Source organism: Manacus vitellinus, unplaced genomic scaffold (genome assembly GCF_001715985.3).
Source record: "Manacus vitellinus isolate BGI_N305 unplaced genomic scaffold, ASM171598v3 scaffold_27_pilon, whole genome shotgun sequence".
NCBI classification, from domain to species: domain Eukaryota; kingdom Metazoa; phylum Chordata; class Aves; order Passeriformes; family Pipridae; genus Manacus; species Manacus vitellinus.
The window spans coordinates 6,384,988-6,411,937 of NW_021940039.1; the positions used below are offsets into that span (position 1 = coordinate 6,384,988).

General features: G+C 47.5%; 1 protein-coding gene across 1 annotated transcript in view; it reads right to left on the bottom strand.

The window, feature by feature from the left end:
• COL27A1 (collagen type XXVII alpha 1 chain) overlaps positions 1–26,950 on the bottom strand; it is a 145,185-nt gene that overhangs the window by 75,354 nt on the left and 42,881 nt on the right. Inside the window, exons 8-14 of the mRNA XM_018074444.2 lie at positions 24,928–24,972; positions 23,991–24,044; positions 21,630–21,674; positions 19,293–19,346; positions 18,046–18,090; positions 5,872–5,925; positions 1,781–1,825 (exon numbers count right to left, since the gene is read on the bottom strand). Of these exons, the coding sequence (XP_017929933.1) occupies positions 1,781–1,825; positions 5,872–5,925; positions 18,046–18,090; positions 19,293–19,346; positions 21,630–21,674; positions 23,991–24,044; positions 24,928–24,972 (342 nt within the window). The remainder of the gene's footprint in view (positions 1–1,780; positions 1,826–5,871; positions 5,926–18,045; positions 18,091–19,292; positions 19,347–21,629; positions 21,675–23,990; positions 24,045–24,927; positions 24,973–26,950) is intronic.

The following is a 26,950-nucleotide window of genomic DNA, read 5'->3' on the forward strand; positions in this document are numbered from 1 at the left end:
GAGTCAGTGACGGGGTGCACCAGTCTGGCCTCAGTGTGTAAATAAACAGGGCAGCTCCCTGAAGGAGCGTTTCTCCGGCTGCAGCCCCAGGCCCGTGGCCACGTGGGGAGTGCCGGGCTGCAGCCACCCCAACAGAGCCCTTTTCATACCTCCTGGCATAAAGGCTGCTTGTAGGAACAAGTTTGCTTAAGGCTTTGCCCACATGGTTAATTAGAAGAGCAAGAAGCTTTAGTTACTTCTAATTCTGCTCTTCAGTCACCAAACCCCTGCGTGGTGCGGGAGGCAACCGGGAGCCTGGCTGATTCCTGGGGTGGCTGTAGGTGGGAAGGAGGAAGGGACTGAATGGGGCCCAGCTTGCATCTAACATCCATCTGTCACCTTCTCCATGCCCTGCAGTGTGAGTCCCATGTGCAGACCCCAGGGAAGGAGGTTGGAGCTGTCCCACAGGGAGGAGAAGGCAGGATGGATGTGCCCCCTTCTCCCCAGGAGGGTGGAGGAGGTCGTGGAGGGGAGGACAGGCAGCCTCTGATTCCATCATCTCTGGAAGGATCATAATCACAATTGACATGTCTAACTTTTCACTTTCTAACAAACAAATAACTGTGAGATAATGGCAATCAGGTAAAGAGAAATTTTTCCAAAAGCAAGGAGAAATATGATCCAATTTGGACCATACCTTCAATGGTATTATTTTAAACAGTAATCTTCCTCTTCCAGCTCTTTGCCAGGAGCACATCCTTCCTGCTTCTATGGCTAAAGCAGCTTCTTTCATCTCCTCTAATGAGAGGAAACACAGACCTAATTCCTGGCTCCATGGAAAACTTTCTGAAGCCTTAATTCACCTCTGCCCCAATCCCCAATCTCTGAGATGGGTGTTCCACCATATTTCCTGCTTTTCCTTCAAGGAATATAAGATTTCTGGGTTTGGTGCTCTGTGTTTGTGCACTGTCTAGTGCAATCAAGGCCTTGATCTCAGCTGACATACACACTCCCATAATTTAAGATATGGAAAGGCAGAAGGGGAAAGGTTTTTAACCATTCATTGCAAGTTGAGTTTCCATGGATTATCATAGCTGAGGAGGAATCATCTTGAAAGAATGCTGTAGTACTAACAGAGCCAACCCCTTTTTGTGCATGGAAGGGAACAACCTGAAACAAGTACTGAGACCTAAAAATAAACCCTAATATGTTCAGCTGGGCATTCACTAACCCCCAGCACAGCTGCCAGAGGAGGAGTTGCCACCCATCCTTACAGCCATTTGTCTCCTGCTGGAGAAGAGTGTAATGAAGAGTGGAATTTGGCTGTGTACATAATTACCTGGATTAGTGATGGGATGGTGAGGGTGCACATAAAATTCCTGCACTCCCAGAGGACAGACTGTTCCTGCCCACAGTTTCTCCAGTGAACAAGAACTGTGTGTCTCTGAGGTCACTGTTTACAGGGACTTGCTTTTTAAGAGGCAACAGATCCTGGTGTGGAATGAATGTTGCATCTTTGAAGAAATACCCTGGCAAATGTGATCAAAAGGGCAAGCTATCACGTAAAAAGGAACTAACAGCAAACCTTTAATCTGCTTCCTTTTGCTTGGAAAGGGTTTGCCCTCCTTCACCTCCCATTCCACCAGGAAACCCCCTCTCTCCCCAGATGTCATGCTTCCCCCATGCAAACAGTCATCCTGCTCCCTGCCCTGCCACAGGAAGAGGAAAATCTGTGTGTAGTTATACAGGTTGAAAGGGTTAAAGCCCGAGAAGCCAGATCTCCATTTGTTTTTGTACTTACAATGAGTCCAAGGACTCCAGGAGGACCTGGGGCTCCCAATTCTCCCTAAAAGGAAACACAAACCCACTCGGTTACGAACACTTTATAGAGAAGGAGAGGCTGAAAGGCAGTTCAGTGTTTCAAGAGCTTGAAGGAAGGGAAAAGACCGTCCCTCCTCCCTCCATACCTCCCTTCCTCCCCCCCAGGCCCTTTCCCAGCCAAAGTGATCCAGAACTTCCATCTCCAGGAGCGCTCTTGCGAGCACATCCTTGGCAGACACAGGGCTGCTTGTTGTTGGCCAGTTATTCCCAGGGCTGCCTTCCCTCCCAGGAGCAGGCTGGATGAAAGGAGTATTTGACTGTGCAGGCAGGGGAGAGGTGGGAGCCTGTCCCAGGTGAGATCCTGCCATGGGCAGGGAGAGGGACTGGAGTGGGGAGGGAGAATGGGGACGGCAAGGTGGGAAGGAGAGGAAAGCTGCTGCTTAGCATTGGGAAAGGTGAGTTTTTTGGAGTGGTTGAGTAACAAAAAACTCATAATAAAAGGAAGATCTGCATGAAAATGAAACTAGGTAATTTGGGGAGAGGGTACAGCAGCTTCTGATCCTGGCCAGTGGGTCCTGGGATTGTCACTGTCACACAGGACACTCTGAGGCTGCTTCCTCTCTATCCAAGAGCTGGTTGAAGGTGGGGAATCAGCAGCATCCTCTGCCTCATCCACCCGGGCTTCTGCCCAGACCATCAATTAGCCATTTCTTTAATTTTCAGGAAAAGCCCTGGTCTTCAAACAGCAGCTGGTCTGGAGGGAGCTGGCTCAGCCCCTCTGTCCCTGGAGCAGGGAGCTCTCTGCAGGGATCCCAGCACTTGCTTAAAGGATGAGTCCCTTTTAATCTCCCTGCAGAGAGCAGGAGACAGACTGCAGAGATTTCCTCTTGGGCTCTGTGCTCATCTGCCATCTCTCACAAACCACTCCCAAGCTGGAACATTTTGAAAAGCATCAGATCCTCTTAGAAGCTTTCCAAGAGCACCTTGGAATTTGTCATTCTGAGGGACAGACTGCTGTTGGGGCTTGTGGAGCTGGTTTGGCTTCTCAGCTTCACCACAAACTCCCTCTGTGTGATCTTTCCAAAGACTTGCAGGTGCCAGGAGCACCAGCAGGTGCCTGATGGCACCTCCAGCTGAAGTGCAGCAGAGAATCTGTGTCAAACCCCCACAGCTCATCTATCCAGGTCTCTAAGGGCTTCAGCAACCATGGGGTGCTCAGCCTGTCCTGTGTCTCCCTCGGTGACCTCCCTGGCCATGCTGACAGTGGGTTGGCTGTCAGGGCAAGGACCTGCTCTTACACACCTCCATCTCCAATGGGGCCTCTCAAAACAAGTGCATTGGAAATGCTGAACTTCCCCTTGGCTCAGACAGCCCTACCCCTGCTCTGGATCACACTGGCTACTTTCTTTGACAGCCCAGCTCAGTTTATGGTGCACATCTGGTGGAGTCCCCTCCAGTGCAATAAAGCTCCCCTTTTATGGAAAGATTTGCCTTGTGGAAGAAGGAAAGAGAAGGGGACGCAACGTGACTCAATGTGCTCAGGCTCCTTGGGTAAAGGGTTACGTGTGTTTATTTTATGGGAAGTGGAGTAAAGGACTATTGGGCAAGCACACACAAAAAGTGTTTCATAATCTCAACCAGCCTAAAATTGCTTTTTTATGGCCGGTTCCTTTCCTGCATACTTGGGACATCTGGGGAGCAATTGTTCCTCATGGGTGGGATTGCTGTGTCCTCAGAGCTACTGTTATAAGGTTGGCTTTAAGCTTATAGTCAAGGCCTGGCATTACTAAGCTCAGCAAGAAGAGGGAGTATCCCAGGAATGCTGAGCACAGGAGCTGCATGGTGGCCTGGGTTTCCCAGGAAGCTCTGAAGGCTCCCAGGGTGGCTGGACTGTGGACTGGGTGGATGGTCAGCTCTTGGTGCCACAAGTTTCAAGAGGGACTTCCCATATGTCTGAGTTATGTCATGTGGATATTCCTCAAGAGAAAGGATATATGTTGAAATGCATGACCTCATGGCTAACGGAAGAGGATTTCCTCTTGGAAGAGGAGGGGGTGGACTCCCCTGAGAGATGTGGACAGACTAGTTGTTAATTGGAGCCATTCTCTGCCCTGGGAAATGAAGGATTTACAAGTGGTCTTTCCTGGCCCTCAGTAATGACAGGCTGGTCCCTGACCTGTGAGGGAAATCAGGCTCTATTCTCCTTTCTTCAGTGCATGAACCGGGCACTGGGACAAGAGAGAAGGAGATGAATCAACAGCCCTTTCCCATGTCTAATTCCTGTGATTAAGAGCCTAATTGGAGTGGCTAAGCACTCCGGGAACGGGGGATCTGGAATGCGATGGCTCAACATTTCTCAGCGAGCTGGTAGGACGGAAGAAGGCCCCCGGGGTTGGAAGAGCCTGTGCTCTGCCTGGAGGGGACGGAAAGCAGATCACAGACTGTCGGCTTCAGCCATCCCCGCGAGAGAGCAGCGGATCAAACAGAGGATGTGGCAGCCCCGGACCGTGGCAGCCCTCCCGCCTGCCGGCAGTTCAGCACCCCCCACCTACCAAACCCGGCATATTTGTGTGCTCCACAAACAGACTTTCTGGCATTTTTCTGCGTCTGTGACTCCGCTCGTGACCCTGTGAACCTCCCTTTAAGTCAGCCGAAAAACAGGCTGTTTTCATTCTGCAACCTCCGAGGCACATTAATATTTAAAAGCCGTTGATAAGATGAAAGAAGAGCGATGGTTCTGGGTGAATTAAGGGAAGGGACATTTGCTGCTCTGGGAACGGCCATTCAGCTGGCTGGCATTGAGCACATCTTCTGAATGGGGCTTAGACAACTTGCATGTTTAAAAGAAAACAAAATAAATTATTTGGGAAAAAAAAAAAAAAAAAGGTCTTCCTGACCTCCAGGATTCCTGCTCTTCCTGGTGGGCTGGCTGGAAATAGCAATACAATCAGAAAGGCTTCTACTTTGGGACTACTGATTCCACTCTGGCCCATGGCTTAAGTTGACTGAAGGATGGGAAAAGTCCTGCAGAAGAATTCCTTGGGAATCAAATTCTTTCAGTTCACTGCGTTTATGACTCTTGTGCTGAATTCCCACAAAAGATGGAGTGTAGCTGAACTTGGCTTGGTGATTGGAGTAGGTTGTGAAAATAACTTTTAGGCTGCATATATGAAAAATGGGAACTTGCAGACACATGTGGAGTGGGTTACTTCACACAAATCATCCCGTCAAACACCAGAGCAGCAACGGTGATTATGTGTGAATAACCAAGACAGCAGGAATTTCAAAGATGAATCAGTGCTGCTCACATGCTAATTGAGGGAGAACCAACAAAGTCATTCAGAAAATAATTAAGAATAATTAATACATCTGAGAACTATTGCAATCCATGAGGGCATGTTCTGAGAGAAGAGGAAAACACAACACATCCCCAACTGTGTGGTGTTAAGTGCTACAAGAGCAGAGCAAATTAAACCTTATCAGCACTCAGCTGCTTAAATGGTCTCTGTGACCATTCTGACCCAATTCCCAGGAGACACATCCCATTCTTAGTAAGCCAGCAGGGGTCAGATGAAGACCAGAGGGAGGCCAAGAGCTCTGGAGACTTCTCCCTGTGGAGTTCCAGGGCAGCAGCCTGGGGAGTAAATCCCTCAGTGCTCCCAGACACTGGAGTGGGGAATCTGGCACTTCCTGTGTCCTGTGGTATGGACAACACTGTCCAACCACTGCCTGCTCAGCCAGAGCAACATCCCTGCCCATTCTCTCCTGATTTTCTTCTAGTCACATCCTCAGGATGAGAAAGCAACTATCAAGAGTGAGGTGCAAGGAAGGCAAGAGAGAGAGACAGAAAGCTAATGGCAAGTGATGAGCTGGCAGTTACAGGAATTGAATACAAGAATTCACAGCAGGGCAGCTTGAGCAGGGCAGGGATGTACATTTGTTTCTCAGGAGGGATAAAACCAGCCAGCAGCTGACACCAAACTCAAAAGCTTCACTCAGCTCTAACTAAGCATGATGCAGTACAGCATCTACTGCAACAGAAAGAAAGGAAGGAAAAAGTTATCAACTTACAGGGTTCCCATCGATGCCTGGAGGTCCTCGTTCCCCAAAATTACCAGGAAAACCCTGAGGAGAGGAGGCAAACATGAGTGTTAGTTATTGAGGCTGCCTGGTGTAAAGACAGTCAGTTACAAAATGCATCCCCCTGCACCCAGTGCAGCACTTGGGAAAGCAGTAGGGCACAGGGACATGTGGGACAACCAGCCTGTGTGTCCTCATCCAAACCATTTCTGCCCCATGAGCACATCTGCTCAGCAAGGAGCTCGACAAGGCCAAAAGCTGATTCACTGCTCTCTCCTGGGGCCAATGATGGGTAACCAGAAGGACTTTTTATGAGCTCGGATGGGAAATGCACATTCACGAACGGGAGCCTTGAGGGGGAGACTCGATGAGAAGACAGGGAAGGCTTTTTCCTTGCCCAGTGCTGAAGCTGCTGGACTTGACTTGTTCACACCTTCTCTTGCGGGTTCTGTCCAGCCCTGCCTTTTCTTAGCACCAGTTGTCAGCCCTGGGCATGGCAAGTGAGGTTTGAAAGACAATGTGAGTGTGCATAGCAGGGAGAAAGGGTGGAAATCAGTGCTGCTGTCCTTCATTTGCTTCATCCACATACTCTGGTACATCCAACAAGGAATATGCAATCCTGTGTAGTTTACACGTGAAACAATAATCCCACATTTGGAATATCAAGCTCTGTGTTTAAAGATACAGTGCTTTCTAGCCTCTTTCAGGTAGGAATATCCTGTTGACAGGATACTTCCTTAAAAGTCAGCACTTTTATGTTCTGGAAGAATTTATAAATCTCACTGCAATGACTATATTAAAAAATGGATTGCCAATCTGAATTATTTCATCCTATCTCCCAACACAGTCATTTTAACAGCACCCCCTTCTCATAGGATAGCTGGGCAGTCTAATGCCTGTTGGAGCCCATACAGATGCTTAATGGAGCTGATCAAAGATTCCTGGTGAATTCACTCCCTTTCAGCTTGCCAGAGAAACAAACGGTTCCAAACTCATTACAGTCCACACCCCAGAGCTGTGAAAGGCCATGTTTACTACATGAAAAAGTCACCACAAAAGACAACTTCATCATCTCATTATATCCGATACAAATTTGGAAGACTTCAGACAATTATAGAGGAGGGAGTGGAGGTACTGAGCCAGAGCCAGAACATGGTGGTGTGACACGTTCTCTCACACTCTTAGACAGACCCTGAGCTATCCCACCAAGCCCCCCTAACTCCCTGCTACAAATAAATCCCACAGCAGCTTGCTCTTCCCTGTCCTGTCCTGCTCTATCTCCCTCAGGAAGTGCTCAGCAGACAGGGGCATGCAACCTCCGGGGTTAGGAAACCCTCTTAGTCACTCCACTGACACTTACAAGGAGGAAGCAGTTGAGTTTAAGATGGATTGGACTTAATTTTCCCCTGAACTTGAACTTCCTTTACCACAGGACTGGCAGGGAGGAGGCTGCCAAGAGCCATCAGGGACCAGCTCAAACATCAGCACTTCAGGGCTACTCCAAACTTCAGCTGCAGTGGAGGCTGTGACACTGAGGCAGGAGAGGGCTGTGACTCTCCACTTTTCCCTTGCATGATCCTTCAGATGGAGTGAGATAAAACATGACACAGCATCCACCTCCTCTGACTCTGAGCCAAAAGGAAAATCATCTGCCAGGGAAGCTCCCCATGGCCAGAGCGTACATAGAGCCCAGCCCCAGTCTTTGACTCCTGGGTTTGGTTAATCCATCCAGGGCTGAAATCCCACATTATTCTCCACACTGTTCTGACTGTGGCCATCAAGATGGAAAATTAAGGAATATATTTGCATACAAAAGGCTTTTTAGCCAGAACATTTACCTCTGTGCTTCAGTTTGGAACCACCCCTGCTCCCTCTTGTTTTGGATGCAGCAGTTTTAGAGAGTAAGCAGCATTTCTTAGTTGAGGCTACACTAGGAGATGTGCTCCAGAGGCACATCAACAAGTTGCAACTGCTACTGGGTGTGTTCCTTCTGACTCAAATTGGGAGTTCTGGTAAAACTCACCAGAGACACAAAGAACAACACAACCATGTTCTGGACTAGCTGAGAGCTTAAGAGACAGGGATGAAGCAGGCAAGGAGAGGATGGTCCTTGCTGAGCCAGAAGGATGCTCTCTCCTCCTGCCTGATCCCCTGTTTACTACAAACACTGGGTACTTGGGAAAAGCAAACCTGAGGCAAGTGAAATGCAACAGCAACACACAATCTGGAAACCCATCAGCAATACTGAAAATTGAAATGATCACAGCAGACAGAACAGGAAACTCTGGGAGTCAAAGGTGTCATCCAAGGCTTTCCTTCGCCTTCAAGGGTTTATAACTCCTGGTCAACACAACTGGGTAAAAAGATACTTGGTCATACCTAAGGTGAGAGATGGGAGAGCTGTTTAAAACAACCAAAATTTTGCCACTGAGCTCAGAGCCAGCATTTCACCTCTTCTGTACCAATTCCCTCCAGCATGCAGAGCACACTCCTGAATAAACCCAAGCTATTGCTTGCTTGGATTCAGCACTTCTATTTTATGGGAATCCTGTGAACGGGAAAGTTGTCTGCCTTTTTCCAGCTAGGCACTACATCCCTCAGGCCTGTGCACATGCCAAGAAGCTGTGGTAAGCAACCACTGGAAACTGCCTTCTGCCATCTAGAGACAAAGACGTCAAATATAACGAGAAGGCAGGGGGCCTACAATTTTCTTTAATGAAAAAAGGGGGGGAAATAACTCTGCTACATGCTGAATCAATCAAATCAGAAGAGAGATGTGCAGGGAAAACTCATTGCTCAGTCAAGAGAAAGAAAAAAAAAAAGACTGCCTTGGAATACTTTGCTGTTTACAGTCATACAGCTTGCCAAGGAAAATATGAGTGTGCATAGATTGATACTGTACTTAGACTGCTGCAGATTTCAGTCACAGCCTTCTGCACTCCCTCAGCTGCATCTTTACTTTCTCAGAGGGTAGAGCTGGGCACAGAGTGACCCATGGATGCTGCTGAGCAGCACTCTGGCCCTGGGGCTGCTGAGGTGTCTGCTGTCAAGAGAAGCTCTTTGCCAGCGTGGGGAGGTTTCACTACTTTGAATGGCACAATGAAAACGATATTGCTACAGCAGCATAATACCACCTAGGGGAATGCTTGCTCCAGACTAAAACTATTTTCTAAATTTAGCTTAAAACTCTTGCAACGTGACATAAACAATGTGCTCCTCTGCCAGGATAAAAGTGTCCAGATAAGGAACTATTTAAATTCAAATGTTTCCCACTGATTTCTTTTCATGCCTCCGTTTCCAGCACTTACCTTGCTGCTTAAAAGACAGGAGATTTGAGGCATTTGGTAATACAGTTAATAAAAATCCAGCTTTTACACAGGCTTTCCAATACTAGATCTCCATGTATTTAGAAAACCAGATTATTCCTGTATTTTGATGCAAAGCTGAGCACCTGAGTTCACTTGGCCAATGCTACCCAGTAAATAAGAGATCTGGCATTTACAGCACACCGTGACTGCCCTCAGAGCTCGGGGTCCTGCCCACCCTCAACACTGGATGGAAAAGAGTCAAAGTGGAAGGGAACTGAGAAGAAAAGCCAGAACAGTGTGGGCTGGCATCACTGGCACACCAGCCAGGCACAGGACAACACTCAGCACTAAAGCCCTGTCCTTGACAACACCTGATTGTCCTTAACACCATCTGGCTGCTGGCATGACCAGCCCCCAGCCACAGTTCACCCATTGCTGGGTGGTCCCCTGGCACTTTTTGGCCCAAGCTGTAAAAAAACAAACCCTGAGGAGGAGACAAATGGAAAGAGCAGCTTTAATTCAACTAACCCCAGGAGTCCTAGCCCACCAGTTGAGCTTAGCACGCAAGTATTAACAGGTTTTTGCACATTAAATGAGGCTAAGGCTGGTGGCTGTGGCATGAAGGAGAATATTTCAGCATCCATGCAGTCTCTAAAGACCCAAACCAGGTCGTGAAAGCTATCCCAGCACAGCTCTTGCACAGCAGGAAACAATCAATCTTCTAAGCCCCTAATGAAAAAGAAAGCACTTTCTTTCCATGGGGTAAGCAGTAGCAGTTTAAACCACAATAACAGTTCCAGTGACCACAGTGTCCTAATTTATTGGATCTCACACGTCTGTAAAAGCTATTTTTTCAGTGCCTCTCCTGCCTGAGCCTAAAAAAGAGAGATGTTCCTGAGGAACAGAACTAGCACTATTCAACCAAAACAAGCAGCCTCAAAGTTACAAGCAGACTTTGTTATCCCATTGGGTTTTTTTCCCGTAAGCAGCAATACCTCTCCTCTCCCATGCACTGCTCCAGCAGCCTGAGGAGCCCAAACTGAGGGAGAACACATGGGGCAGGAAGCTCATTTTATGGTGCTGGCAGACAGGCAGGTCGCAACTGGCAGCCCATTACAGAGGACTTGTGAAAGAGATTAAAGAGCCCAGCAGATTCAGAGTCTCCTGACCTTCCCAAAGTGAGTGCAGAGGGGGTTTTGGTACAGAAAATCCATAGTTTTCCAGGGTGCAGCTGTTTTTCCAGGAGAACTGGTCCCTGGAAACTGTGCTCAGGAATCGGGATGGCAACGGAAAACATCCCAGTGAAAAATATGGAGCCATGCGTCCTGCCTGCTCTGTGGGAGGGAGGGGGCATGCAGGGAAGGACCAGGACAGGGAAGGGAATGGCAAATGGCAGCAGAGCTGGGAGGAAAACGCTCGACTAACAAGTTGTGTTGGCCAAGAGCCTGCGGGGTGCTCCTCCACAGCCGCTCAAGTCAGGTATGACAAAACTTTTGGCTCTACCTCACAGCTGGGAAATACAGAGAGGAGGTGGGGGAAAACGTCCAGCTGAATGGATTTCACATTGTCTGAGGGAGAAGTTCAATGAAAGAAGCAAGATGAAGTTTGAAGGGGATTTGGAGGAAAAGCACACGAGCAGATGCTCTGCACTAAGCAAGATCCTGGTGCTCCTGTGCTCCCCTGTCCCAGCCCAAGCAGAGCTTTACAGAGGTTGCACAGTTTGTCCTCGCTGCACTCAGTGAACTGAGACACAGGGAGACACAAACTGATTTATCCCAGATTACACCAAGTAGTCTGAAGCTGAAGCAGTAACAAAGCCTCTATCTTTGAGATGCTCCAATAGCGCTTTAATTCCTTTTCATCCCCACTCTCTGCAAAGGGCATCCTTTCACACACCAGGAGACTCCTGCTGAGAACAACCAGACCTAGACAGACACTGGAACCAGCTCCTCCTTCATCAGGGGATTACATCCCCCTCCACCTCCCCTTCCTTTCTTTCTCTGCTTAAAGCAAATGGAGCAGCCTGCCCTTTCTTCTGGCTGTTGTCAGCCAAAGGTTCCTCCTGGTCCCAGCAGACACCACAGCTTTTTGTGTCTTGTCCCTGGAAGCAGAGACTGGTCAGACACACCATGTCCTCTGCTCCTCCAAAATCTTTTCAGGTGTTCACATGTGGGTGGGTGTGTTGTATGTATACAACATCTGATTCAGTTTAAAACACTTTCCCTGAAGGAGTAAGGGAGGCAGTCTGGCAGCTGCTGCTCCGAGGAATCCTGGCAGGTCTTCGCGCCAGCAGAATCCTTCTCCAAAAATAGGATTTTATTTTCCTGTTGGCTGAAGGTGAAGTTGCTCAAACCAACCGGCCCTCCTGTCTTGTCTGCAAAAGACTATTTGCCAGTTGGCTCCAGCCAGGTGAATCACTGCCCAGGAGTCTCTCCAGGGATGGAACTTGCAAGTCAAACAATTTAAGTAAGGGGGGAAAAAAAAAAGAAGGAGAAAAAAAAAGGTGGTGGAGAAAAAGGACTGAGGTTGAGAGAGTGAGAGAAAGCATTCACTGGAAAAAAAGAAGGAGAATAAAACAAACAAGTGTAGCTTATGTTGGCAGGTTACACCTCTGAGAGCATTTTTGGTGAGGAGAGCAGACTGAGTCTCCTCTGCAGGTGGGCGAGGGGCTGGATCAGCCCCAGAGAGTCATCCCAAAGGGAGCCTGGCAGACCCTGTGCTCTTGGTGTGCCTGCTCTCCAGCTGTAACTCCATGTAGGAGTCTAGACCAGGGGCTGTGGCAGTTTTGACCCCTGCAAAGAGGGAGATGCCATCCCTGGCTGGGTATGGACTGTTGGTCCTGCTGCAGCTCCATTCCTCTGTCACCCAAAAGGCAGCTTTGCTCTCTCTCCCTGGGAAACTTCACAGCTCCGTGCCCCCTTCTCTTTGGATAAAGATTTCATGGCATTTTTAAACATAACTCTCCCTCCAGCCAAAGCACAACCCTCCAGAACAACACCAGCAGAAATTTCCTGAAGTCCCTTAAACTAAACATCACTGAAGTTAAATGCCAGCCCCCCCACCCTCCTGCTCTGTTCCTTTTCTGCTGCTACACGATCTCTTCCCTGTCTGTGGGGCCCTAACCAAGTTCCATTTGCACAGATTCAACATCCTAATGGCAGAGAGCACTGAACCTGCCACTGCTCCTCCTTATTTATGGCCAAGATTTCCAAATCAAGCAGCCTACTACTCAAGATAGTCAAGCTTTCCTGATCAAAATGCTTTCAGACTCAAAAGTGATAGTTGTATTATTTTTTCCTTACAATCTCTAAAGATAATTATTTTTGAGCTTTGATTTATGAATGAGCATTTCTCTGAAGGATGAAAGATGATCTTGTGCTTGGGAGACCTTGGTTCCACTCCTCACAAGATTTCTGAATGATGACGGACAAGTCACTTAGGGACATTCTTAGGAAAAAAACCCATCTTTGGGATTATTTCTTTTCTTTCAGTAGAAGTTACGAGTCTTGGCACTTTTCAAACCCTTTTCCCTGTGTTTTCAGTACTGTGTTTTGCCCATTCTTATAAAAATTAAATACATGCTGATATTGTCCACCGTTCCAGGTTATTTGGATGATGTAATCATGAACATAGGAGCATGTGGTAAGTAACCATGTGAGCACCTCACCACAGAGATTTGGGAAGGTCCACACATGTGGAACTCAATTCAGGCCAAAAAGAGATGGTGACATTTGCTCTGGGCTCATGCCTGCATTTCAGCCTGGCTGAAACCAGGTGAACCAGGCTTAGGGGGGTGGAGAGACCAGCTGCCCAGTTTCAGGGTCCAACTTCAGCATTAAAAAAGTCACTGATTGCTCAAACCAAATCTATTTTAAAAATTTAGGTTAGGAAAGAAAAAATACAGCAAAGAATTAACTTAGATGGCTAACAGGAGAAATCCAATCCATGGGCTAAATCTCTCTAATAAATAGACGCTTTCAGGACCTCCATTGAACTTTTCATGCAAATAGAATGATTAAAAGTGTATTATTTTTCTTAAATCAATCAGTTCCTGAAGAAGGCACCAAACATTTTGGTGCTATGCTGGGGCACTGGCACAAAACAGAGCTATCCAAGTCCTGTCTATCAGCTCCTACACACCTACCTACAGGTACTTTAAAATGCTGTTACCAGTTTCCCAAATCTCAGCCCATGTGGTGCAGGAGACTCTTGGTTCACTCCAAATGCAGGGAAGGGTCTCAGCTGCATCCAAAGCAGAGAAAAGATTGGAGCAAGAGAGGAGCTGTTTATGGTCTTAGTCCCTACGGAGAGGAGCAAAATTTATTTTTTCAGTAATTTGTGGTTATGCCAGCCTTCCCAGACACATGGCAAAGCATGTCCCCCCATTGTTTGCATGGACAACAGCTGAGACTGTGTAACTTGGCAAAACCCCACGCTCTGACATTCCCCACAAAGCTATCTCAGCCATCCATCAGAAGGTTGGGGGAGGCTGTAAAATGAAACCTTCCTAACCCAGAGGCAGCCCTGCTTTTGGCTATCTAGAGCCTCCCACAAGGCAATGCTTTTTCTTGTGATGCAAGAGCCTATCCACCCTGTGGGGAGGGCAGGGGTATCACACCCTCTTCTGACAGAAAAAACAATACATTGTGACCATGTGTTCACTGGGGGCAGGAGTCAATACACTATAAGTCAACACGGGAGAGGAGAGCAGACATGACAAACAGCCTGGCGAGAAGGAGCCGGCGTGTTCCAGGCTGAGAGCTGGCGAGGGGGATCCCGGCTGTGGTCAGCCCATGGGAAGCAGTGCCAGCTCCGGCACTTTGCCACCACGCTGATCCTCACAACAAACACTGAGGCTTCGTCCCAGTGGCTGCCAGATCACTGCTGGCTCTCGCTGCCTGCACGCTGGGGCTGCCAGGCACAGGGAAGGGAGGCTTCTGGGCTCACCTACACGCTGGTCCCTAATACTTGAAATCCACGTGCCACTTTATATCACATCTTCCTTGACGCACGAGCCATAATCCTTGGCATTCCCATGCTGAGCTCCAGCTGCTGAGCTCAAAGGAGAGCTCTCCAAAGGGAGTGTGCTACCCCTGTGTTGCACACAGCCAAGAAGAGCCAAACAGCCTGTCTGACACTGCATGTCAAGGGCAGAATGCAGGTCCCACGTCCCGCTCCTGTGCAATCAGAGAGCAACGCAGCATCTCCCCACCTTGCCCTGGCATCCTCCAGCCATTCTCACAGGTGGAGGTGTCAGTCTACCTGGCCACGCATCCTGCATGCAAACCCTCGCCCTGAGCCTGCTGCTCACACAACCTACTCTGCCTGTCGAGCTGTTTCTTCAGCAACACACTGGCACTTGCCAAAGGCTCGGTGAAGCCTGTTGGCAGAGCTGCCAGGAGGTGTTTGCCTCCCTCCCTTGCCTGAGGTGAGCAGGAAGCCCCATCCCAGCACCTGACAGCTGGTGGGACACAGCTGGTGCATCACTCACAAACATGAGCTACAGGAGGACAAAAGAATGAATGTAATGATGAGCAGAGAGAGACAGGCAGGGAAGCTGAGATATCTGCTTGTGGTATTAATGACTTGCTTGTGCTACTGTCACCAAAACCTTCCAGCCCTGGGGATGGTTTGACTCTGGGCTGGTTTGTGGACCCTTTGGGCCAGGGCTTTTCTTTCACAAGGTGTTTGTGTGGTACCTGACACAGTGAGGCTCTGAGCACTCAACTGAGCTCTGGGCACGGGATCAACAGCACCACGATTTTTTTTATAAAAATATAAGGAACCCTCAGTTGTATTTGACTGACTTGTGAACAGACCTCAGACGAACCCAAGAATTACTAAATATGGCTTGGAACTAAACTTTACTCCTTTCTTTCTATCTCTTTTAAAATAATATTACTAATAAAAGAGACCGTAAGCAAAAACCACACCGCTGGTGCAGCACTGATATTCTCTGGATGAAGAAAGATATAAGTACACATTAAAAATGAAAATTAACTAAAAAAGAGCTCAAAGCTCTTTGGATATATTTCCTGAAATTTTGCTTTAAAGTCTTTTCCTCTAGCAGGGCTTAGGAACTTCTGAAAGTATTCCACGCTATTTGAAGTTTAATACAATCTGCAGTGCAGATATTTCTGATTGTGGCTACCCATCTCCCACAATGTAAGAAAAGCACAGCACTTGCAGCTTGATGTTTCTTGAAGCAGCTCTATCTCCTGCTCTTCCCATGGGTCATTTCCTTCAGTGACAGCTCAGCTCCTTCCTAAAGATGAACCAGAACTGACACATTGTCTGTGCATGGCAAGACAGGGTAACAACAGCTTCTCTCACTCCTTCCCCCAGCAAGGTGCTGACCACAGCCCTGCTGCCCTCACACCAATAGGCCCTTTTTTATCCTCTTTTTTTTTTTTTATCAGCTGCTCAACTGAACTCCATAAAAATCCATAAAAACATCATAAAAGCCATTCTTATCAGCCACTGCATTGGCAACACCGAAGGTTTAAGCGACCAGCCACTTCAGACCCAGCTCTCCAGCCCACCCCTAAAACACTCAGATCTGGAGATGTTATTCCAGCCTCCTTTGTGCATTGGACTTCAATCACAGCTCTCCCCCCAGCCCACCCTCAGCCCTCTCCTTCTCCAGCGTTCCAGGGCCCACATGTTGGGATGCACTCGCCTCCCGCATCGCTGATGCTGGGCAGGGAGGTGGAGTCAACTGCTTCCACGACAGACTCACCATGTCCCTCACAGCTCTGCAAAACTTAACTTCCCTGGAAGGATTTCAAGATCTGACTCATGTCCAGTTCTTCTATTTTAATCATTCCCTCTTACATCATTCTCAGAGGCCCACGGTGTCACATGCAAACTCCCCCAGCCCCCTGCTCCTCCTCAGCTCAGCATTTCACCCAGACAAAGCTAGGTAGAGAAATATGTGTGATATCAACTCCTTCCCTACTCTCCAGAGCATTTACCAGCTGTGATGGCACCTAATAAGGGCTTCCAAGTGCTCTCCCCTGCAATGACAACACTGAGATAGCACAGGAACAGCAGCTGCGCCAGCAAATGTGGGGATGGGAGAGATGGGACAGACCAGAAAAATCTCTGAAGGCTCACAAACACCCTAAACCAGCTGGGAGACAGCACCAGCCAGGAGATAAATGTTGGGAAGGGAACCAGGTCAGCTGGCTCCTGCTTTCCATTCTCCCAGTGATTTCCTGAATAACTCTGGATGTCACTTAATCTTTCTGTTCACGCTTGGAAGTACAAATCAGCAGCATTGGTCCATTCAAGATTTCTTATTAAACCTGATATCATAAAACAGGGATGGAGCCCAAACTCTTTGAAGGAGCTAAGCAGAACAATGGTGCTCATGCTCAGCCATGTAATCCCTTCTCTAGATCCCAGCCTAAACGTCTCCACGCTGAGAGGTTCCCCGCTGATCTCAGGGGAGCCCCTTGCTCGTAACAGTGACCGCCAGACAAAAACCCTTGCCTGGAAGATTACAAATCTTGGCCAGCCAACAGCTGGAACACTGCAGTGTGCTCTGTGCAGAACTGAGGCAGAGAGCAGAGCCCCTGCACCTAACGACAGTTGCTGTGTTTGTTTTACCCTGGCCAGTGAGTCATGGTTACATCCACGGGCCCTGCAGTTATTCATCACGGGGGGTTCTGGTGCAACCAGCCCCTTGCAAAACCATAAGATCTGGTGCAGATTTCCACGACTCCCCAAAAGAATCTGCTTGACCTGTCCCCATCCCAGGCAGAGAAGAACAGCCAGGATGGACGTGGCACTCTCGGGATGTTTGCATGGCTTTTTCAGTGGGAGCACCAGCAAGTGGTAGGCGTGGGACTCCTGGGAAGCACGTTTTGCATGCAAGAGGGACAAGGGGAAAGCACTGGATTTTTCCGTGTGTGGGTGAGTGGACGTTTCACAGGAAGCCTGTGAGTGCAATGATGTCCAGAGGTCGAGACAAACTCAGATTAACCAAAGGACAAGGTGCAAAGGCAATGAGATAGAACAGAGCTCCAACGTGTCTGATCTCTGTACCGATTCCTGGAGCGAAAAAAACTTTATCCAGTTTGCTAAAGGAGACATGCAGAACTGCTTGGAAGAAGGCTGATGTGGGAAAGGCTTTACTTCTGTCCTTTCCTTGTTTCCTTTGCTTACTTCAACATTTTCCCCACCTGCTCTTGCTTTTTGATACAGTCAGAACAACCCTCCTCGTTCTTCTATGCAGCTCTGACAGCTCCCACCTTGTCTTCAGCCCTACCTGCAAACACCTCCTCCTCCTGGCCAAGCTCTCACACCTACCTGATCTCCTTGCTCCTCAAACATGTCTTCCCCTGATCTATCACACCACCAAGGACAAAAAGGTTCCTATCTTGCATTACACAAAGCAGGATGGGACAAGGGTTGGAGAGAGTCACAGTAAGAAGAAGCAAACGGGATGGGGCTGGTGAGAGTACAGATCAGGAGATGTAACAGAGCGAGTACGGACACCTGGAATGTTGCAATCATGGCTGGGAATTAAAAGGTGCATCCAGGGAAGAGGCTGACCAGAGGGAGGACAAGGGGGGAAGACGTTGTGGAAGAGAATCTGAGAAGTGTAAGACCCAAGGGAGCATGGAGATAAGTGTGAAAAAGAACACGGAGTGGGCAGAGCGTGGAAGAAAGGAAGATAACAGTATCTCTATCTTCGCTTTTCTTCCTACTTGAGAAGAAAGACAGGGAAAGGTTTGTTTGATCTCCCCTTTAGTTCCCATCAGAAGATATGGAGGGACCCAGCCAAAAGCCAGATGTTTTCTTTCCAGTTTCATTCAACAAAGTCTGCATAATAGACGAGGAAAAACTTTACCGGCCTACCCATCTTGCCCCTCTTCCCAGGAACTCCAGGGATCCCCTGCAAGGAAAAAAAACACAGAGAAAAAAAAAATAATAATACGTCTGGTTGAGAAAGCAAACGGCCAACCAACAATACAAAACAAATCAAGAGGAGAAAGGAGAATGCAAAACAGGCTAATGACTGCGGCATTGTTCGGGAATCAAAATGTCAGCTACTCGCAGTCAGCTGCGAGAGCAGAAGACAATTAACCTTCACCCATTAACTACGGCCTCCCTGAGGACACGTGCAGGCAGCATCCCCACCCAGGGCAGCAGGCTGGGGCTGTGCTTAGCAGGAGCAGTCATTAAGCTACTGGTCTGGAACCGAGTGAAGGCCACCGCCGAGGCAGTCGCTGCAGAACTCGTGTTTGTGTTTCTTATTTAGTTATACAAGCATTAAATCAGCGTCGCTACAGAGCAGGGCAGTCCCCTCCCAGGCAGGCACACACACTCTCAACTCCCACATGCTCCCGGGGCCTCTCGTTTCTGGAGATTGCATTTGAGGGAGAAAAAGCTGGAATAGAACAGTCTTCATCTTCCAGCGACATTCTTTAGGAGCTCTTGTGGTGGGAAGAGCTGGGTCCTTGGATGGGAAGAGGGCAGGTGGGTGGGGGATGTGGGGGCGAAGAGCAAAAAAGCAAGGGAGGTCCTGCAAAGCTCTGAACACGTGGGTTTGGGGAAGGGATGGGAGGAAGGGAGGACACATGGGAACAGCAGCCACAGCTGCCTGCCCCCACCCCAACTCAATCCAACTGGAAGGAAAGCCATTGTCAGAAAACCCCAGACACTCTCCCTTCCAAGAGCCAGGCTCTTTTCAGACATCCCCAGTTGGACATCCAAAATGCTGAGACAGCGTGGCTGGGATGTCACTCCTGTGGGAGCAGGGAATTTCTACGTGCATTCTCCCCACCCCACCCCATCCCACTAAGATGAACTAGCCAGTGGGAGGAGGAAGGCAAACTTTTAAGTGCAGGAGAAATATAGAAAAACTCCTCTCTAGTCAACAGCGAGATCTGATGGCCCTGCCTGAAGCCTGGGTTCTCCTGAGCTGAATGTCAGCATTATACAGGGACACAGGGTAGGAAGAGGCTAAGGAAGGCACAGTTAAACATGAGGTGTGCTCATCTCTTTCCTCAGGAACAAGGGATAGGGAAGGTTACATCAGTCTCTGAAGAACTGCATTCAACCAACACACCAAGGTTTTCTTCACAAAATACTCACTCGTTCTCCATCAGCCCCTGGTAGCCCAAACAATCCTGGGAGACCAATATACCCCTAAAGGAAAGAGGAAACAAGTAGTCAAAATACATTCCTCCATTAGCTTCCAGTCAGTCTGTCTTTCCTGGACAGCAGAGCAACCTCCAGCGTTGGTCAATGGCAGCCGTGATGAAATAAACCTTGAGGCAAGTGTATATGCCCATGGACTGCATGGTGCTGGCTTCCACGATGTAGTCCAAGGGCACATACCCTCACACCAGGGATCATGAGGACTCCAGGCAGGAAGAGGCCAGCAAGAAGAGACCTTACCTGGGCTGGCTCTAAGTGTACCTGAGGGAAATGGAGCTTGGTTCAAGGTTAGCAAGAGTGAGAGCGAAAGTAATCCACAGGCCTACACCTCGTTTTGTCTCCCCAAGGGCTCTTTCCCTGCCTTTGGCAATCATTTCCAGCTGTCCTGTTGTACCAAGCCCTTTCTGCTTGTATTCTGTCACCTGGAGGTCGCACAATGCAGCCCCTTCTGAGGCAAACCCCTTTTCCTGGCACCAGGGCTCCGAGGGGAGCGAGTCCTGGCTCTGCCCAAAGCCTGTCCCCGCACACTCTGTCACACCACCAAGACCTTGTGCAAACCCCAAAGCACCGAGGGCTCTGCCTGGGCTGGGAGGGGCTGAATGTGCCATTCCAGGCTCGTTGGATCCATATGTGAGGCTTATCTTGTGCATCCAGACCCTCTGACACCTAGCTGTAAGGAAACCTCCTTTGCACCAACGTGTTTCACATAAAACCTGCTCCTTCCACACATTTCTCTGTGGCCTTGGGATCCTGCTCAGACAAGACACGCTGCATAAAATGCCACGTTCCCCCTTCCCTTGCCACAATGGCAGCCTTGTGTTTAATCCCTTTGCTCAGCAGTCAGGACAAAGTTACCTTGTGTGCTGGGCCCCTGCAAAGGACTGATTTGTGCCAAACATGCCGAATCAAGAGGAAGTGGATTTCAGCAGGGCACCTCACTGTTATACAAGAGCCAAGTGCTAACACTGATCTTCTCTCATCTTTCTTTCTCTGTCATCACTAAATCTCTTACTGCCAACGCCACCAAACTTTTTCACCAGTCCATCACTCCCTTCAGGTTGTGTTTCCTTTAGGGATAATGCCTAGCTGGGAAATACTGCTACATTAAAATGATCCTGTCTGTCTTTGTCTCCTGAATCCCAAACCAAATTACATTACTCCTGAACTTCTTCCTGCAGAATTAAAAAATAGAGGTGGAAGATGGAGAAGAGTCCAGAGCTGGCTTACTTAATCCACAAGACGTGTACATCTCACCCTAATACCCAATTCTGACTGACTGCAGCTGAACTGAGAAATAGCTTTCTTGGGTATTTACAAATATTTCAGTCCTCAGCACTCAGGGGTGCAGAGTGGAAAATAATTTCCAAGTCTGACATTCTGCACATCTCACACACGATAATTACACAAGGTCCTGGATAGGGCAGTGAAAGAGATGCATCAAGGAAAAACTTCAGCCCTTGCAGAAATGAGGTGAGCAATCTGTGCTCTTGGATCTTCCTCTCTCCTGCAGGACACTGAACGTGCCATCCCCCTTCCCAGCTCAGGAATACAGCTAGCTACAGGGTCAGCATTTGTTTATTCCTTGCAGTTTTCCTAGTGATGAAAGCCAGCTGGTTGAATTTACTGTATATAGAGAAAGTATCACATGTTAGAGAAATGGGGGATTTTATTGGCTTGGAATCTCATTGTGAATTTATAATTGCAGGAAAAGAACAAAATGTGATTAACAAGAGCCTTAAGTGGTAATAAAAAAAAAGTCCTTTGCAGTAAGAATAAACCCCCAGCAATTATATTTGGTGAGCACAACCAGGCAGGAAGGAGATACTGTTTGTATTTGCACATGGCTTCAAGATGCTGGCTTGCTGTTCTGCATGATGATATAAATCACTCCCAAACCAGGACTGTACCCAAATGAGCCCATGTGCAGCGTGGTCAAAGACCACTGAACCACACTTACTGAAACTGAAGAGGCCTTGGGGAGATGGGGCTTGCAGGCTCTGGTAGGAATTTGTAAGCTGTTCTTTCCCCTCCTGCAATGTGAGCTCTGACTTTATCACCAGCACTCTACAGGGGAACTTTGATCACGGTAGATTCCATGTATAATTCAAAAAATTTAGCAGTGCTTCAATAAACAAGCAGTGCACAGCTCAAACCCTCTGAATCCAACAACTTAAAGTAACTAGTTTCAGGATTGCAAAATCAAGTATAAAGTTTCTTGAGGAGGCTTTGATAAAAAACAAGCAGAGAAAAGGCAAATGAAAGGCTGCTTACCCGAGTGCCTTTTGGGCCAGGTTCCCCTATGGGGCCAGGTAAACCCTAGAACAGAAGGGAAAAAACAAAGACAAATGTGGACAAGATTTAACTTAAAATAACGAGCAGTGCCAACCCCCCAGCACCGTCCCTGTGTGGTTCTGCTTTAAGCGCTGAGTCCAAGGTGCATCAACAAAGGAGAAAAAAAGGACAAAATGATACAAATAACAAATCTCCCATTGTTGGTGAGCTGGGACCTGGCAGAACCTGAGACTGCTGCACGTAGTGAGCCTTCCCGGGGGCTGGAGTAGAGATTTCTGGTCATAAAGACCACAAGGGCTGTGGCAGTGGGGAGCCCAGAGGTTGCATTACATTTCGGATGTGACACACAGCGATGCTCTGTGCTCAACAGCCCTCCTTTCATTTTCCTGCCTAACTAAACATATCCATGGCAAATGTATTCCAATACCTGTTTAGGGAACACTGATGCAGTGAAAAAGCCTCTCTAATTTCTGCAGCCTAGAAAGTCACTTAGCAGTGCAGGCACTGTGATATCTCTGACCCTTTGCAGCACCAACAGCCGTGGAAAGAATTGAAAATACATTTCCCATTCTACTTCTATGCCTGTTGCTGCTCACTTAAAGTACTGCAGAAGAACAACACTGTAAAAATGCAAAATGAATTTTCATGTTTATCATCTTTAGCAAGTTTCCAGATCACTTTTTTTTTTTTCTAGTTCCAAATGTTGTCGGGGTTTTCTGGGACAGAAAAAAAAAAAAAAAGGTTAAATCCATATTTTCTTCAGTTGGCAGCACTGCAGGCTCAGCTTGGGATGTGAAATCGGGCTGAGCTCTTTCCTGGCCCCTGCACTGTTGCCAAAGATTTCAGGCATCAGGGTGAAGTTAACAATCCTGCCTGTGATGCACAAACCAAACCCGAGCCAAGCACTCTCTCCCAGGGCTGCAGAGCCAGCACAGCTGACAGGAGTAACAAGTAGTAAAATCTCAGTAAAGTAAACAGCTCTGATGCTGGATACACACAGCATTGAGATATGCTGAAAAAAGCTGCCTTAAAAAAAAAAAGAAAAAATGTCACTTTCCTGACCCAAACCACATTTTAAGAAGGTATTTCTGTTCTTCGAATGTCAAGGCACAGATTTCATCCTGCTTATCTGAAGGGTTGAATTGCTGAACAGCATTCATTAACCTTGTCTGTCCAAAATACCTTGGACCTCTTCTTGTTAGTCATCTAACATGCATTCACACCTAGGAGACTCTTTGGCATGCACATCTCTAAGAGCCTTTCAGGGTATGAATGGAGCATTTAGTCAGGTGCATAAAGATCCCATCCAGTTCTGCCATCTGCACTCTCCAGCATGCTAAGCAAGGTGTCAATTTAATTTTCAATTTAAAATGGGCCATACATTATTGACAGTCTGAGGCAGGGGGATGTAGACTTCTTCTGCAGATCTAATTCACATTTAATCCAATAACCTGGAGACATCTGTGTAAAAATCTCACATCTGAACTCGCGATAAGCCTGAAAGACTCATGACAGAGCCCCTGGGCTTTTTGACATCTGCCTGGTCTTTTAGCTTAAAGATAAATGTGGCAGAATCGAACATTTATGTGTTCATTTTAGAAAACCATGACAATCTCATTTCACCACAAAATGTTACAGAGCTGGATCTCTTGCCTCCAACAGATTTCATTTAAGGTCTTACAAATTCTTTCTCTTTATTTCCTTTCTACTACTCAGCATCTTAGATCAGTAAGACAGCAAAGTGTCCAACCTTGATTCATTTTCCAGTGCACACTCCTCCATTCCTGTAGCTGTCTTTGTGAATTTCTTTTCCAGAATGCACACAAAGACTTGCTTTACTCTCACTATCTTCCTGCGTCTGCAAATGTGATTTATATATTTATGGTCCATGCATAATTTTACAGGTGTTTAGATATGTGTATGTTAGTGCATTTTACTAGTGAGAGTTCATCTAAATCTTCTTCTTTGACAATACACTTTTTTCCATTCCAGGTTAGCAGCTTGCAGGTGTGTTTCTTTGCTCTGCTGGTGTGGGGTTTTTTTCCCTGTTGTTACACTGAAGCAAAATTTTGTCAGAATTTGCTGCAGAAATTCAAGTTTTATCTATCATAGGCACAAAACATTTCCTAACAGCCTTTCAGATTTGAAAGACGACATCATTGATACAGCAACTTGGGGAGGGAAGAAGGAAAATATTCAGGGGTCAAATATTCAAATCCTCAGACATTTTCTAGAGGTCTGCACTGTCTTTAGTGGGGCATGAATTTAGCAGGGCATATATTTAGCTACCTGCACACCCAAATCCCTAGTCTGTGCACAGCACGATGAGATTTACTGCACCTGCCTGCCAGGATAACCTTTGGCACCTGGACTTCCAGCTGGTCCTCGTTCTCCCTTTGGAAAGAAAAAAGAAAAGGTACAGAAGGTCAGGTGAATGTCCCACTTGGGAAGCATTTTTAGCTGCTCCATTCTTTGAGCTGGGGGAAAAGGAGGTGGAACCTGATGCACATTTACAGAGAGGAAAAAAATATTAAGGATAGATAGTGGAATAAATTAGTGAGGGGGGGGAAAACCCAGAGAAGCAAAGTCAATAGGATCCATGCACTGAGCATGGCTTTCTCCTTCCCCCTCCATCTGCAGGGAAAGCAGCAGATAGTCTGAAACAAGGAGGCTAAGAGAAGGTGTAAGGCTGCATCTATATCTGGCATATGGAACCGTTTTACTGCTGGGGAAGCACTGCCAAAATTCTTCAAAACTAAATGGATTCATGTATAATATCCTTTAACATTGCTGCTAACAGGGCCTGCTATTCATTGCCTTTTTTTTTTTTTTTTACTGCACTGCAAACATCATATTTAACCAAATAAAGAGGGGGAGAAATGGGGAGAAGGGGAATGGGCTTCAGGAAGGGAATTACATGTTAGTACTTAACATGATGTGGTTGGTAAACTCCAGGTGAAATTAATGTACGAAGACAAATAAAGGGGGAGGAGGTTATCCTGGTATTTCTTTCCCCCAAGTAAACTTAATATGGTTGAGCAATAAAAATTAGAAATTAAATTTGCAAAGTCCAAGGCAGTCTCCTCCCACCGTGTTGCTGATGCTGGGTCAGTGTCTGGTGGCAGCACCAGAGCTCTCGGCACATTCCAGAATATGCTGAGCTCCCTGGAAGGAGCTGGCTGTCCACACGGAGCAGGCTGCACCAGAGCCAAACTAGCACCAGTCAGCATATCCATCCCTCCTTAAAGTTTCAGTGTTGGGAACTGGGAAAACTCACCTGGTCTCCAGGGTGACCTGGCGGTCCAGGGTAGCCTTTATATCCCTGTCAAAATAGGATGGAAGAGATGAGTATTAAGAAACAAAAATATAATGAAATAATCTGTTTTGGTTTCCTCTTTGCAGGTGGGAGTAAAACTCTGAGGAGAAGTAGGATTTTAGATATGGGGTAGCATTACATAATCAAGCAAACTTTTAATGTGCTGCTTTGTGCTTGCATTGCCCAAACCTGCCAGTGTGTCCCCCTGGGGTCTGGGGTGGTGCTTGCTCCAGCAAGAATTGCTCCATGAACACATTTAGAGTGGTCTCTATGCTCAGATCTGTCTATTTGTAATCTACACCTTGAGCAAAGCTATCCTTAATCCTCAGGAAACCACAGGCCTATAGGATTAAATGTTGGCTTTGGGCACACTGGGGACTACCCAACATGAGTCACTCGTGTTTCAGAGCACTCACTCTCACTTTAGAGCCTGAAATGCCACAGGAAACACCAAAACAACCATTTACTGTCACAGGAAACTTCAATTCTGTTTCTACCTTGAACTTGCTCTAGCATCCGGTTTTTCTAATCTAATTATTACAAGATATGACAAGACCATATCTTGTCATGGTGAGATGACAATGGTGAGTGAGCTACCTCTTAACCTGCTCTCTCTGCTGAATTAATTAGAATGAGTTTCAATCCAGCTTGCTTGCTGGCAAGTGTTTCAGGCTTCAAATCATTCTCGCAGGTCCTCTGTAAACCTACTTCAGTTTGTCAGTACTTTTTTTGGGGGGGGTATGCAGGCACTAGAGAGGGACAAGGGCAGTCTGTTTAACTGCAGACTGAGCACTGTGTTTTCTAAGGGCATTTGCTTTCTCCTGGATTTACCCAGAGGTCTCTTCAAACACAGAGTAAATTCTGCAAGCGACAGATTTTTTTTTTCCCTCTTCTTTATTATCTTTCTTCAGCTTTAAAACAAACTCACTTCCATCAAGCTGGGTCACAGCAGATCAAAAGATTATACTCAGTTACAAAGATGACTGTTTAACTGGGCTACCAGCAAGATTTAAAAAAAAAAAAAAAGGCAGAAAATTTAACTTGAAACAAATGTAGAGAAAAAATAAACAAGGAACAATCCTTGCACAAATACTACAGAAATAACAAAATGATTTCAGGATGGGTTACAACTAATTGTAACTCAGTTTCCCTGCTGCTCACCCTGTCCCAGCCAGGGCTCTGGCACATGAAACCTGTGGGGAGCATCCCTGCTCTGGAAACCATCACCATCAGACCCTGGTGTGACTGAGCACTTGGCCTTTTGCTCCACTCAGCAGATGAACCTGGAACTGTTTCTGCCTCCAGGTCCACACCTCTGCTTAACAGCTTTTTTATTCTTCCCATGGGCCATTCCAGACCTGCAGCCTGAGCCTTCCCTGGCGGTGGTATGCAACACTCTCAGCCGTGCTGGCCACTGCCCGCTCCCCTCTGCATTCCTCCTTCCTTGTTATTGCAGACATTTTGGCCTGGAAAGATGTTGATTCCCTTTTCACCAGTTCTCTCCTGCTTGATCTTGCTGACGTACAGTGGCCCACACTTTGGATGGAGCTGCACCTCCTGACAAGGTGGTGGCTGACCTGAAAGACCATCTGGCTACTGGTGGGCCCTTGTTTGAGTCACCTCGAAGGTCCTTTCTCCAAATGCTGCAGGAGCACTTCAACCAGGGGCTCCTAATTGGAACTGCCTCAGCAGCTGTTGGTGTGGGACCAGCAGACAGGACTCCCTGCCCCTCTCCAGGAATCTGCCCCATGAATACAAACACTTAGACATGTCTCACTTGCTCCACTGATAAGAAAGAGGTGCCTGGGTTGGCTGCTCCAAGCCATTCTGCTCTGAGTGGGTCCCTGCAGGACAAGTGTTTCCAGCCTGCAATGTCCACCCAGAGCAGCTGGTTGGATGATGATCCCTTGAGATGCCCAAAGCAGGTCCTGAACTGAAGTCAAACATTGCATTGCTATCCCTACAGTCACAGGAAGTGAATGGC